The following is a 14,903-nucleotide window of genomic DNA, read 5'->3' on the forward strand; positions in this document are numbered from 1 at the left end:
CCCCTGCAGATAGGTAGAGAATTTCTTTTCTTAAGCAAGTCCACCCTGATTTTAAAACTTGTGGATTTTCTAAGTCTCAAAATTTTAGAAAGCCTTAAATGAAATCTCAGGAATCATTTTCAGTGAACTGTCCTCAAGGTCGGGAGATCTTTCACACCAAGCAGAATCTAAACAGGCAAGAATGATTTATCGAAGCTGGGAAAATCTGAGGCAGATTCTGCAGGAATTATGTGCTACAAACTCTTTCTCACTTCTAGGTTTGAAAAAATAAAAGCAAATGCTTTGGTTTATTGACCCATAGAGCAGAGACCTCTGTTCCACTTACAAAGTATGAAAGAGAGTGACAAACATCAGCATGAACTAAACAATACCGAATTAAAATACTGCTACTACTGCTGCAGGCAATAGAGGTTACCGCTACAAAACCTGTACTTACTGGGTTTATTGCCCAGTGACTTCAAATCAAGAGCATCAGGGCAAACAGATTTTGAACTTCTGGCTCCAAGTACTTAACCAGTTCACATCGCCCCTTTAGATTTAGTGAGTCACCCTGCTAGCTGGGTAGATGCACAATCACTCACAACCCGTTAGCAAACACCTTCAAGAGGCAAGAGGAAGGAGAAGTCTAAGCGGAGTTGGGAAGGCGTTCACCCACACAACCTTACCTCCTGCACGAATGGCTCTTCCTTCTCCTGTTTGTTTTCAAGGAGAGGTTAGGTGAGGGCTGCCGGGTTGGGGGTTAGCCATTGCTGCATCTCCCGTGAGGCCAGGGCCCCTTCCAGGGCTGCGTGTCTCCTCAACTGGCACACGTACACACTTGGGCTCTTGGTTGACTCCCAGACCCTGTGGCAGCTGGCCACGACGCCCCCGGCCCTCCCTTTGCCCCTCTGGTTCCCTATGCTTTTTACTGCGCAAATCCCCCTGCCCCCTCCCTATGGCTGCTCCCTTAAACGTCCCAAGTTAAGCCTGGTGCCAATGCTCTCCCCTCACACGCATCCATAACGTGCCCCACACCTTTAGTAACTCCCCCTCCGCCCCCACCTGCTCCCAGCTGTTGGGTGGATGCCACCCAGGCTCTCTGGGATGCTCTCTCCTGGGACAGCCCTGGGGGGAGCCAGGGCAGGGGGTGACGGCCCCCCCCCCCCCCGCAATTGTACTCCCGTGCTCCCCTCACATGTGCGGTGATGAGCTTTTTATGATGTACCCCACCACAAAGCGGTGGCAGCCTCGGGACCAGGGTCCCCGTGCCACCCGCACCAGGGGTGATCCTGGGGCCCAGCCACGGCAGGGACGTGGCTGCACCTTTACAAACCAGTCTCGCTACTACGTGTATCGATAGATCACCACCACTGCGTGAGTGCATGGGCTATACCAGTCTTGTTTACGTTGCAGACTTCTTCAGGGTATAATCGTGTCGATGCTTATGTCTGTCTCTCTCTCCCCCTGCTCCCCCCTCCTCCCCAGGAACATTTTGCCGAAAGAGATTCCAGCAGACTGTGGTACTCTACTGTCAGCCACAATGTCAAACATGACACCTCTGTGATTAGGAGAAATAATGAGACAGATTATGCACTGGTCAACGTGCCCAAGAGGAAGGAAAATACCACTGAGGAGCACAGTGAATATGATTATGTGCTGATCACTTAGGAAGGGCCCTTTCTGCCCCCCCAGCTCTTTCACTTGAACCTCTGCAGCCTTGCTAGCCATCCCACCTCTGCTGTCGGGTCTTCAACATCTCTCTCATTACCAAGCCTGCTCATCAGAACACATTTGCCAGCCATTTCCAGCGAGACAAATCCATCTGTGAAAAGGTGATGAGAGAAAGAGACGCAGGCAGGGTACAGGACTTGACAATTAAACAGGAGGAATCAGTAGCAAATGCCATTGTAAGAAATGTTTATAGGAAATCAGGTGCTTCATTACTAGAAGCAACTGAGGCTCCACATTTTTGGGGGTTTTTGCAGTACTTTTTTTTTTTTTTAAAGTCGTCTTACAAAACTACTGATAGAAACCTCAAAAGTCTAATAACACCCATTGTTGTTGGGGTTTTTGTTTGGTTCGTGGGTGTGTGTGTGTTTTAATTAAAGCCTGTTAGATGCATTTACTCTTCCAAAGTTCCTCTGGCCTGCTTGATATATACTGTTATACAATGAACAACTCTGATAAATAACTCATTTCTCAAATTGCCCCCCTTTAACGTAATACTACTTATCTTAGAGTGAAGTCTTAGCAAAGTTAGAATTAAATGAAGAAAAGCAACAAACTGCCCACAAAAGAAAAATTCCACCTGCTTAGAAGACTATGAAAGCTGATGCTGCGCAGGTGGGAACAGCACAGCTTCCAGAAGATTCCCGGGTGTTTGCTCCGTGGCACGACTCTTCCAGCTCCCTCCTGCTGGAGCCGCAGGTCTGGCTCTGCAAGGCCAGAACACAACCTCCTCGTAGCCCGTCGCCCGCCACAGGCTGCACTTCTGGGCACACGCATAGGACTGAAACCAGTTAGTCAACTGTTCACCAGAGCTATAAAATGATTATGTGCTGTTGCTTAAGTATGGGGTTGTGGTTTTTTTGCTCCCACCATTTTTGCAATTAAAAAAAAAAAGGGGGGGAATAAAACATTGAACAGATTTCCTGATTTTAAAATCTTCGTCTGTATGCAATCGCTGGCTGCAGCCCTGGCTTTGTGGTGTAGAGCCTTTGCAATTCCCACCTGCCGTCTTGGTGCCGGGGCTGTCCCGCGGGTGGAGGGTTGTGTTTGGCAGTAGAGGGATGCTGCCAGCATGCTGCAGGCATTGCCCTGCGGGTACCGCTGCAGCGACGGGCAGCTGAACCTGCCCAAAATGTGTCCTGGCTGCTGCGGCCATACAGATGCTTGCCTGCCACGGGGTTTTAAAGGGCTGCTTGTACACTCGACAAACTCCAGGACTATCTTTTCTCTTCATTTAAAAATCTTTCAGTCATTAAAGTACTACTCACACTCCTTCTATTAAAATTAACATTAAGTAGTCACACAAACTACTATCTTAACTTGATGAAATGAGGTGTTTTCACACTGCTCCATCCCTAATGGATGAGGTCATTATTAATTCACTTGGTTATTTTCCTTTACATGATCAATTTACCTCAAAGATATAAAACCATAAACCACCTTTTGTCATTTCTTGACATTTCCTTCAATGAGAGTTCAAAGCTTGACTGGAGGCAGACCGTGAAGTTGGACATTTTCTGTTGAATATCACAACATCTTGCTACAGCTCCACCTCTTCCTTTCCTGTGAATTGCTGGGGTAAAGGAACTGGGGCAGAGGAGGACAACTGGGAAAAAAATAGAATAAAAACAAATGCTCGGTTCCTTTTTTCTGCCAACTCTTGAGGCACGTTGGGGTGTCACCATAAAGAAGCATAATCATTATATTATTTTTCAGTTCTTAGAATCAAGATAAAGAAGGGTACAAGGGCAGGTTCTGTCGTCTTAGAGCCATAAGATCAAGCAGCATCCCAAAGACAAATTATTTCTTTGCTGCTGCTATTTTCATAGCTTGCTACTTTTGGGACAAAACCATACAGACCATGGATTTTATCCTTCCCCAGTGTAAGAATCAGAAGGAATATCTCTTCTAGTCGTATGCTGCATAGAACATTGCATCAAGAGAAATTACGGTTCTTACAGCCAACGCTATATCTTACAAATCAAGATGGGGTCAGAATTAGCCACAAATGAGAGTGCCATGTCAACTACTGATTCGGTCCCGGCTATTTCCCAAGCTCAGTTAAAAGTCAAGCAAAACAAACACAGGTTTGAGTGTACTGCTCTGTCAGAGACACTTCATACAGCTCTTGGCAGTTACAGTTCTGACGGTTATTTTCCAACCCAAACAGCTGAAAGACTGGAGCTGCTGAAGAATGAAAACAATCACTTTAAAAGTAAAAATAAATAATTTAATACACAGTAAAATTGTCAGATTACTCCTTAAATAAACCAGTAGTATTAGAAAAAGAGAAACACAATTTCCCATAAGACATTTCTCACAATACAAAAGGTTTTGTAAAATACGTTTGTCTATCCAACAGGACTAACATATTATAAAAAAACAATAAGAAACTATACTTCACTAGCATGGTAGTGAATCCATTCCATTCTGCATAAAGTTCATGCTTAATTTTTAATTGTCATGTTATATCCAGTTATTGGCTATAACTGTCACTCCACACTGGCCTACACGTTCTGCTTCAGCACCTTCCTCTTGGCACTGGGCCATCTCACCCCATCTCTTGTCAACAAGAACAACTGTTTGCTGCCTTATTAAGGCAAATATCTTGCATCTGTTCATTTTCATCCCCACTGCTGGCACAGGGACTATAATTAAGGCTGTAGACTAGTTTCTCTTTGAATTTACAAATGCAGGTCAAAGAGCTGTCTATTCACTAGTACTAGTAGCTAATTATTAAAGCACGCAGCTAATGTGACCCTCGAAAGATCCATGTAGCATTCAGGTGCACTAGTGAACAAGACATGTGTCTTCCCAACATTTCTTGCTGCATTTCTATTTCATATTAAAGATGAGAAAAATAGAGCAGATACCATGAGCAAGGGAACGATCAGAGTTGAAGCTCACTTTAGTAGTTAGTGCAAAGGACTTGCATGTAATTAAAGAAAATAGAGTATTTAAGTTTTCAGGCTGTTTTAGGAGGAAAGAACAACAGGGAAATGTGGCATATGAAGTTAGAAGAGAAAAAGTAACAGACATGAGCATGGGTGAAAGTGAGCATTAAGCATGAACCTGTGCAGATAATTTTGGATAAGCCAAGAGAAGAAGAAAGGAGCCACGTGCAAGTCTGCTTTTAAAGCTGGTGGGGGGAATCAAGATTTAATTGTAAGGCAAGACAAAGCAGAGGTTTCAAAGTCAACAGAGCATGCATCAGACAAGATATTTTGTTTTCACAGGGGTGAAATGGGTTATTGAGATATCAGAACAACAATACAGGAGGAGGTAGTGGTGTTATAGGAGTACAACACTGTTATAAATGTACCACATTCTCTATTTACAATATTGCATCACAGATGGTATTTACAGGACATCTTTAGCGGTGTTTCTGCCTAATGAATAGCTCCCTATCCTGTGATTACTAACAGGTAGGAGAAGCCCATCTCTTCTAGGCGGTGAGGAAGATGAGGAGTCTTTCCGTCATTTCTCTGAAAGTTAAAACAGTACAATATTAACATTGAAATGAAATTTTAGATAGTTATTTCAGCATATTCTTTCCTGTCCCTTTTACACTGCATTTTTTTCTGAAATCAATCAGTATACAAGGAACAAAACGATACTGAGAACTGGAACTCATGACTTGTTACTCTCCTGTCCCTTGATAAGAGTACTGAGAAAAGTCAACATGAGTTAGTGCAAATCTTATTTACATACGTTGTATGGTGATGCCTAGAATTACTCCAAAACCACGCAGGTGCGGCTCAGTAAAGTGGGTGTGTGGGGAAGCAGCTCCATGCATTGTTTTAAGTGAAACGGCAAAGTTCATCGGACTTTTACCGGGACATTTCAATCAAGGCAAATCTAAATGCATTGGAATCACTGCCTTGTCACTGGCAGTCATTGGAACCACTACCTAGAAAATCTGGAAAAATGAATGTTTGGTTCCCTTAAAAAGTATCTCTGCGCATAATACATTTTCCCCAAAAACTCTGAAAAGACAAAAATCTGGAGGCTTTTCATCCTTGACGGGGAAAAAACATCAGAAGTTCACTCCCAAATTACTTACTCTGTTCTACTTGGTTTCAAATTTATAAGGATTCGATTATGAATACGCAATCAGGAGGAAGTTTTTTAATTATTTGGCTCCCTGTTATGGTACACATATATATCAGGAGTTTTTCTTTGTGTGCAGAAAATGCAAGAGGAGATCTGAAAAGTTTAGTTGGAGTCCGTAGCTAACCAGTCTCACTGCTATTCCCTTTCTCATCAGAGGACCAAACAGTGAATCCTAGGTTATAAGCAAAGCATAGAAAAAATTTCTTAAAAACTTTCTTTTTACTTTTTCTAAAAAAAATACTCTTTTATTAAAATAGATAAATATAAATAAAATAAATATATTTACTAAGAAAACTCAACATCTTTACAGCAAGATTTCCCTTCTTTCAAGTAAATACTTCTGCTCGTTGTAAAGGAACAGTCTCTGATGTACAGAACTTACATGTTAACGTGAGAGAAGTCGGGTCAAGCTTTAACCTGTTACATTCAGCTGTCCCAGGATTAGAGGTATCATCTTCATCATAAATATTTTGACGCAAGACATTCCTTATAAAATCTGGGTTCATTGTGTTTTCCATAAACCCCTCTGTTGATGGTGGCACAGAAAACTCTAGCTGATAAAATACAGTGGAGCTTTCATTACTGAAAAACAAAGTCAAGTATGAATGCCTTCAAGTCCCCACTGGATCTTTTGTTTTTTTGAGAAGACTAATTTTTCATATCAGTGTTGGCATGGATTTTTTTTTTTTAAAAAAAAAACCCACTTGTTCCAAACAAAGGCGTTATAAAAGAAAACTGCCATCAAAATTCCCAGTTTCCTCCCCCCTTCTCAGAACAGTTCTTGACGTTAAGCTGGTCACGTACCTGAAGCCAACCTGAGACACGTTTTCCAATGCGCAAAGGGCAATTGGACGTGTGTCCTAACGAGGTGAGGTTTCCAGCACTTGTGCTTTACAAGTACATAACGATAAGAGGTGCTGCACTCTCTCACGCGTAGTTTAGCTAAGAACCTGCTCCCAGCTCAGCTCTCAAGGGCGTTACGCAAACTACAGGACTGGAGTCCACCTCTGGAGATTTGGTTGTTTGTGGTCTACCAAATGCACTGACTACAGTTCCACAGTTACGTTTTGTACTCACAGAATTTAAAACATTAAAAAAAAGCAGTTGGATAGGAGTGAAGAAAAGGAGACAGAGCGACAAAGAGGCAGGGGCACCCACGCAGAGGCACAGGGGGTGGGGACAGAGAGAGATCAGCTAGCCGTGTATGCAGGGCTAGAGCTTTGTGCTTGCATGGTCACAGTTTGTACCCGTCGTAGAGCCCACTCGCTGAGCAGAGCGGGCATAGCCAGGGCTGGCACTGCTGGGGAGCACGGTCCCCGAAGCGCCGCCCCTGGCTGCCGCCCAAGGGTGCTTTTCCCCTGTCCTTGCTCTCTCAAGGGCCTCGGCACTTCGCTGATCTACTTCCCTTGATTTTCTCTTGTCTTTCTAATCCCTTTTGTAACTGCTTTTTCAGAAGGCCTTGAGGAAGCTCTCGGACTGCCTTCCCTCGCCCCTCTGCTCTCGCTCCGTGGCAGGACCACGCTGCAGCTGACCTTTTGAGCCCCACTTGTCCCCCTCTGCTGAGCCTCCCTCTTACTGTAAAGCTGTGGTATCTCCATAGATTAATACTTTACAGTCTTGAACAGAATAAACTTCTTAGCCTTTCTCCAGTGACAGTGTCTGCTGACAGTAAGATCCTCCCTCTGCTCCAGCTTGAAGCTTTCTGTTGCCTCTGCAAGGCAGGCCTGGATGCTTTTCCCCTTCCTCCCATCACTGCTACTCCTCTGGCTCCACGAGCCTTTGGTGGCTGAGCTTCTCATTCATGTGTAAGCATCTCCCACCCAGGCTAGCCTAGGCTCCACTCTGCCACCTGCTCTGCCAGCCTTTCCAACGTGCTGCTGCGCTGAGATTTGCTCCTGTTGGCCGAAATAAAGTGAGGGGGAAAAGCAATCCAAGCAAACTAGCAACGCACTATTCTTACTCTCATGGCATGCTGGTCGCTGTTGCCTTCAGGTCTTTCGGGGAACGAAACAGATCTCCCCTCCCCATGATCCCTGTTTTATGTATTGAAGGCTATCTAAGCCATGTCAGTTTCAAGAGGTTTCAGCAGCTCATTCTCCTTTTAATATATATTTTTGAATACATTTATTAAGGGCTGCACTAGGAACCAAGGACAACAGAGATCACACTTAACAACAACAAAATGTTACTATTGTGTATTATGAGCAACACTTGCCGTTTACACCACATGATACTTTGACCAGTTTTCACTGCCTATATATGTATATAACTTTCCCCCAAACAACTTATTGTTCCACAGATTTAAATATTGTGCATATTTGCATAGGCACATGTAGGTCTCATCAAAAGCCTGGAATTTTCAGATAATTTTTGGTGGCAGAAATTGCTTACCTGAAATAAACCACCTGAGCTGACCTGAAGTAGCGTCCTAGAGCTGGAGATGAACTGTAGACATCTGTTAACTTGGAGAGAAAAATGAAAAAGAGAAAAAAAAATTTCTTCCATTCACACTCTCTTCTCTCCATATAAGAAAGTACAACAAATCATTCTGACAAGGTGTTTTAATGGGCATAAATACAAGCGCTGGAGGTCAAATATCAGCAAATATCTGCCCTGGAAAAGGTACACAATCCCTTTAAGCCTGACAGACAAGTTAATTTGTGTGCTTGAGTGATTACTATATTACCTTAACACAATGGAGGCATTCAGGGTGAACAAAAAGTATGTGCCCATGTTGCCACGTTTGCATTTTTATTAACACCAAAAAGCCATTCTGCTCTTACTCGGTAGCGGGAAGGAAGGGTCTCTGCTGAGACTCCCTTTCCACAGCAAGGTTACACGAGCACTGCCCTACCTGCTGAGCCCAGCTCAGCCATAACCCAGAGCTGGGATGGCTCAGTGGGAACGGCAGCCATAAACCCAGGCTCTTATCGTGTGCTCACGGAAGAATGCAACACGCAGGACTTTTAGCCAGCACTGGGTTTAGATGACCTTCACAGGCGCTAAATTAGTCAATGATTCGATGAAAAAGGTGAGGACTACGTCTCAACCATTACCCAAATTTGGGAAAACAATCCGTTTGTTTGTTTTTAAAATAAGTGTAAATATTTCTGTGCAGATAATTCTTTCCTCTGCATCAGGACGTAAAATTACACTAGAAAAAATACAGCTTGGAATTTTTTGTGGACTTGCGAATGACTGACTTGCTACACAGAGAAACAGAAACTTCTTGAAAGGGAAAATACTGAATCAATGTTACAAGCAGAATCAGCTTTGCCAAGAGCCACATCAACACATACCCTCTTAGTAATGTCTTCAGAGAAAAGGTGTGGTAGACCACACATTAACTCCAATGTTCCTGAAAAATTGCGGCAATTTCCACTATTTAGTAGTGCATCGGCATCCCAGTAGTCATCCTCATCTATGTAAACATCTAATATTCAAAGGAGACAGAAAGGGGAGGAAAAAGTTCCAGTTAGCAGAAGTATTGAAAAAAAACCCTCTTGGCTTTCTCCAGGGTGACTTTCACAAATTTCCTGGGTAAGGAATGACTGGAAGAAACAGAAAGAAGGTGCAAGTCACCTGAAGAAAAGTGACAGCACGTGGAGGTCGGTCACTCACCTCCATTACCAAAAGTCAGCTGCCTTGGGACCCCTAACAGGCACTGACACCACACGAGGGGATGCAAGTGATCCATTGCACTCGTTGCAATGTCACAAGCATCGTCTCCATGCTTATCCATGACTCTGTTCTTGTAATATTTTCTCACTCAGCTAGAAACTGGAATTGCCATCTGATCAGGCTAAAAGTTGCTTGCTAAAATTAAAAGCGTTCACATCCACAACTCAGCTCACCACCCTCTGCAGTCAGCACCCCAGTACCTTCAGCAGTTTTCAGGGGGAGTTTAAAAGATGCTTCAATTTCTGTTATATTAGACTGTACATATTACACATTTGTATTAGGGGATGAACCAAGAGTGAGATACTTACTAGAGTAAAGAACTAGGCTGATGAAAATGACCAGGAAGAATACTAGAAAAATTGCAGTTATAACCATCCATAGTTTACACTTCCAGAAAACTACATTCCTGCATGATTTCCAGGGATTTCTCTCCTAGTTATAAAAGGAAAGGGCATATTGATTAAAGAAATAAGGTGGGAAAAAATACTGAAGCATGTCGCTACTGTCACATTTAGAAACAAAAGACCCCATGTAGATGGGAGAGGCTCATTGGTAAGCAATGCTCCATCCCAGGCATTCCCACCCTTAACTGCTGCTGCGGGTGGGAACGTAGACCTGCAGAAGGCAAAGGACAACCACAGGCAGGCTGTTCCTTGAAGAACAGCCATACCATTCCCCATTTGTGCAGAATTTCTGACTCCTGAATTGCCCATAAAGCTAAGGTGCTACACAAAGGTGTTTTCATGACTTCCAATTTTCTTTTTAAAACACCATCAGTTTGATTTGCATGTTCTACAAACTGTCCTTTTAATGTTTGCCATCTCTCCCGACGTAAAAGGTGTCTATGGAGGAATTTTTGGAATCATTCACCTCTGCAACATTGATGATATCAATCTGCCTAGCTCCTGGGTGCCAGCACCCAAAGCAAGTGGACTGCTATTCATTAGATACTACTGCATTAAAAGATACCGTAAAATAATTGAGACTTTTACAGCTGGCTCCCTTTTTCTTCACAAGACTGGAAACTTGAAGGCTATTAAGAGTGTCTGACACAACATTTATTACAAATCTCACTTGTTCTAGGAGATCACAAGGAAATGCTCTACAAAGCAATTGTGCTTGCATGTACATTTGCATAGAAGAGAAAGGGCAATACTTGCCTTTCATTTAATTTTTAATAGGATTTAAGACCATGGAAGAAATTACATTTGTAAATAGTTACCCCAACAAAAATAAAAAAGCTTAGGTGACATAGCAAAACAAGAAACTCCAACCGTTTTGATCCACAGCCAGAGGACTGAAGGAAGGACATGAATTCATAAGTAGACCACGCTGCCTTTTAAATTCCTCCTCCTGCTCCCCATCCACAGTAAATCCACCAGCAACCTCCATGTCCTTGCTGACAGCAGTACCAGGCAAGGAAAAGCACACCCTGGCTGCCTGGGCCACACACATGCAGCTGGGCAGGAGCCAGCTGCTGGCTGGTGGCACTAACCCAGGTTCCCTTCCTTTACTTTTTGAACTTTCTAAGAACCCAGCATAATAGAAAGCTGTTCCCTGAATTTAACTGACAACTACCAGCTGGCTTAAAGCTTCTTTGTGGATGGCAGATGAACAGGGAGAGAAAACAGACACCCACAGAAAGATCTGGCAGAAGTCATTTCTCCAGGAGCAGGAGCAGAGAAAGGGAAAGCGCTTCCCCTGCACACAGAATTTTGCTTTGGTGCAGAACAAAGGGCAAAGGCTGAATATGGTTTCGCTTACAGCATGCTTTTGGGTGGGATCATGTCTACATGATGTAATAGATGTATTAGAACATGTATTAGAAGAATGAAGCTTCAATTTATTCTTGACACTAGCACATCATTTTGTATCTGAAAAATTAAAAAGAAGGCAGTAACTACTGCCTAGAGTACAACTATGTCATCAGTCATAGCAGCGTCAGTTGAAACGGACAGCTCTCAAGCCCCGGTTTCAATTGAGCCACATGTTTAGACCATCACAAAAGTGTAATTTTTAATCACACACAGCAAACTGGCTTGATCTCAAGCAAACCTTCAGCTCTCCAACTATCCCCACATCCTCTGAACATTGCCCATATACCTGGCAAAACTGCCGGGAGGGAGCAGCAGCAGAGAAAAATCCCTCCCCAGTAGGCAGGACAGTTGTGATTAATCTGTCACCTAAGCAGGAAGCAGAGCACGACAGTTTTCCAGCAGTCCCTATATGATAGGGAGCCAGTTGCCAGAATCAGCAGAAACCGAGCCCAAACAAAAACTCAGTTCTGGGAAGAGGAAGGCTAAACAGAAACTTAAGGGCAAAGTTTCTCCAGCTGGCCAAGCACTCTGATTCACCCCTGCATCTCCTCCACCCTCTCCTGTTCCTCTTTGCACCTCCCGAGAATTTCTCTGGCCCTGCAGCAGGCTGATTGAGCTTACCACACCAGAGGAAACTGTCTCCCAGTATAGTAAGGTAAATGGGGTTTTTGCCTAGCTGGTGGGCCAAACGAGCCCGCAGCGGGAGGCGATGGGCAGGGCTCGCACAAGGAAGCGGTCGCTGTTGCCTGCCAAGGGAGGGTGCCGTGACTAATGCTGACCAGCTCTCAGGATGGCTCAGCCATCCGCGTAGAAAAGTGGGAAGCTTCCTAGCTCTGCCACAGGTGTTCCCTCTGCTCCCGAGTGTGAAATGAAAACCATTGTACAACGGTCACCTGTGAGTATATATCACTACTCTGCCCGCATTAGGCTGTTCCATAGCTCTAAGCTAAATGCTGGGAGCTATTTCCCTCAGGACTCATATGCTGGTCTTAACTGAGGCTTTGAGGCACTCTGTTCATATAAATTTATAATTGTTAGCAATTACAAATTACTCAAAGATAAAAAGAGAAAGAGTCCAGCATGGTCTGTGTCAGGATATCCTATACTTGGTTTTGGCAGTGCTGTTTTCTGATTAATTTGTTCTGAAAGAAAGTCTGTTTTTAATACGGGTTTCAACATTTCTCTCTCCTGGTTTCGAGGTCAGTCCCTCTGACAGCACACAAAAAGAGAAGGCAAAACAGTTAGGACTTCATTTCCCAAGTTAAAATTCACAAGCAGCCAAGCACAAAAACTATAAAGGCTTAAAATCCCACTCCAATATTATAATGCATTATTGAGAAGAAGAAAAGCAGTATGTTTAACAGGTTTTCAGCCTTTCCTTCTCTCTCAAACAGCAAACTAAACTGCCCCTACAAGATGCTCCTGGAAAATGTCATTTCTCTTGCCACACGGTATTTTCCCCCACAGCAAGCATCAAACGAGCAAGTGAAATTCCTACCTTTCTTGTTTGAGCATTTAGAGGCTTGTCATGATCAGCCTCACTTTCCTCCACGTTAGCTTCTTGCAATTCCATAATCTCGTGCTCCTGACCAGAGCTTTGCCTTTTCATAGCTTCTGTCTCTGTGCGAGGACCTTTGTCTCTGAAGCAAGCGTAGAGGCAACTCATTTCCTTCTGGTTTCAGCTGCGCTTAGGGTCGGTAGCAGTCCTGGTAGGAGGGAGAATTGGAATAGTTTTCACAGGAGTGCTCTCAAAACACTGATAAATAAGGGGAATTCCTTGGAAGGGCAAGCAACGTCATCTGCACTGGTTGCAGAGAAATGGGAGGTGGAGGAAGTATCGATTTGCCTGGTTGTCAGATCTACAGCTCTCTGCTGTGCAATACCAGGTTTTCCAGTTTGGCTACCTTACTGGATCAGCCCTTGACACGCAGGTGACTAAACCTTCAGCAACGCTGTCATTTGCTGAGGCACTTTTGAAAGGAGCTGGATTGCTTTCCCTGCTGCTGTCTGCTGAAACAGTAAAATACCGTTGCTGTTATCTGCGCAGCCAGGCAAAGAGACGTGGTTCTGAACAGCACAGGGCGAGTAAGGGATCACATAGCTTGTGGTTTGGTTAGGCTGCAAAGGGAACTTACCCATCAACACGGCTAATTTTAGTCGCCCTTTATAGTCAATAAAGAAATGAGCGCTACTGCCCTTTGTGCCAGAACTGTCCTCTCTCGAGCTGTTAAGCAGCTTAAAATATGTGGTTAAAGAACCATCTATGTCTATTCACATACTATCCAGCCTAAACCTGAGAAGCTGCTTCAATGTAAAAAAACCAAAAGGACAAACCTGAAGAGGAAGGTGGCCTTCAATTTCAGCCTGCGCTCTACAAGGCATGCTTTTATGAAGCAAATCACGGTGTGAGTTGAGATCTGGTCTGCACTAGCTTCCCACATGGACTCTCCCGTGCCACTTAGTCACTCATAACAACTTACTGCAGCCGGAGGCTGATTCCTCCCCCATCTCCCCCGTATCCTTCATCCTACCTCCTCTCATCTCTCCTGTTCTGACTCCATCCTTATGTTTCTCCTTGCTTCCCACAGAGCACCTCTGTCTCCTCTGGATCAAAAGGGTTGGGCAGGCAGCCGGTAACTGCTCCTGCTCACTCTCTTGTCCCAGTACAGAGGATCATGCATTAAGAGGGAAAACAAAGCCTCTCTCTCTAGCTCCCTCCCCTGCTGGCTGAGTATCCTCTCACAGCACTGCTCCTTTTTCTTGCCAAATGCTGAGGATGCTTGTCCCCCCCACCCACAGATTTTCTGTTTGTGCAACTCATCTGGCTATTGACGCCTGGAGCATTCCCAGGGATTCAGATTCCTGACCTCATGTCACAGCCATCCAGGCAAGGGATGATGCTGAGCACAAGGCCTGATTTCATTAAGCAAATAAAGAGAAATACAACTTGCATACCTTACTTTTTGGTTCTGGAGAATCCTTGAAACTCTGGAGGGCTGAGGATGAAGCTGAGCAGTCATCAAGATCAAAACATGAGTCTGAATCCACAAGGTTTTACCTGGGACATGTTTGCTAGAAAAGGATTTACCTGCTGGTTCTCAGTACTCCTGCTGGAGAAGAGCTTCATTTATTTCATTTCCACGCACAGGAAAAGTTCTTACCTTCCTACTGAATTGTCTGAAACCAAAGCAGGTTTTCTAAGCCAAACAAGTTAATGATTATGGATCTCACCCTGCAAAAGCCGAAGTCCTTTGATTTACACCAGTGAAGTTGCTCCTCTCACCCTGCAAAAGCCAAAGTCCTTTTATTTACATCTGTGAAGGAGCTCTGACTTACAAAGTCTTAGGCTGCTTTCCTCTGGGTGATTTAACTTCCACACTTGGTGCCTTTCTCACATGTGAAGTAACTGACCCTTCTGACGCATGGAGCTGAGAAACTCGGAGAAAACGGGAAGTCGAGAGCTGATCTGACCTTTCTGGCCTAGGCTTTTATTTAAAACAGAACAGCAGGATAACTTTTCTTCTGTAGTGAAAACATCTCTGGTTTCAATGTAAGGAAAAAAAACTTCTGCCCTTAAATGCACAC

General features: G+C 44.0%; 1 protein-coding gene across 6 annotated transcripts; it reads right to left on the reverse strand.

Moving 5' to 3' along the window:
- Nucleotides 1–3,923: 3,923 nt before the first annotated feature.
- Nucleotides 3,924–14,567, reverse strand: C2H3orf52 (chromosome 2 C3orf52 homolog). Of its 6 annotated transcripts, none has more exons than XM_056327942.1 (7): nucleotides 14,407–14,567; nucleotides 14,274–14,326; nucleotides 12,817–13,024; nucleotides 9,810–9,933; nucleotides 9,120–9,253; nucleotides 8,212–8,282; nucleotides 3,924–6,402 (listed from the first exon to the last, which is right to left on the reverse strand). In XM_056327942.1, exons 3-7 carry the CDS (start codon nucleotides 12,982–12,984, stop codon nucleotides 6,147–6,149), a joined length of 753 nt encoding a protein of 250 aa, XP_056183917.1. In that variant the 5' UTR covers nucleotides 12,985–13,024; nucleotides 14,274–14,326; nucleotides 14,407–14,567; the 3' UTR covers nucleotides 3,924–6,146. The 6 variants fall into 6 exon arrangements, with proteins under 6 accessions (XP_056183917.1, XP_056183919.1, XP_056183914.1 ...); XM_056327944.1 differs by having other exon boundaries at nucleotides 3,924–5,192; nucleotides 6,203–6,402; nucleotides 14,274–14,548; XM_056327939.1 differs by having other exon boundaries at nucleotides 14,279–14,548.
- Nucleotides 14,568–14,903: the final 336 nt, after the last annotated feature.

Source organism: Falco biarmicus, chromosome 2, assembly GCF_023638135.1.
Source record: "Falco biarmicus isolate bFalBia1 chromosome 2, bFalBia1.pri, whole genome shotgun sequence".
In the NCBI taxonomy this organism is placed as follows: Eukaryota; Metazoa; Chordata; class Aves; order Falconiformes; family Falconidae; genus Falco; species Falco biarmicus.

Excerpts from the sequence above, each read along its gene's own strand:
- C2H3orf52 (XM_056327942.1), bottom strand. The coding sequence starts at position 12,984 with ATGAGTTGCCTCTACGCTTGCTTCAGAGACAAAGGTCCTCGCACAGAG. Across the intron at positions 9,934-12,816 it reads TAAATGCTCAAACAAGAAAG|GAGAGAAATCCCTGGAAATC; the intron begins GTAGGAATTTCA and ends TTTTATAACTAG. Across the intron at positions 6,403-8,211 it reads GCTCAGGTGGTTTATTTCAG|TAATGAAAGCTCCACTGTAT; the intron begins GTAAGCAATTTC and ends TTTGTTTTTCAG.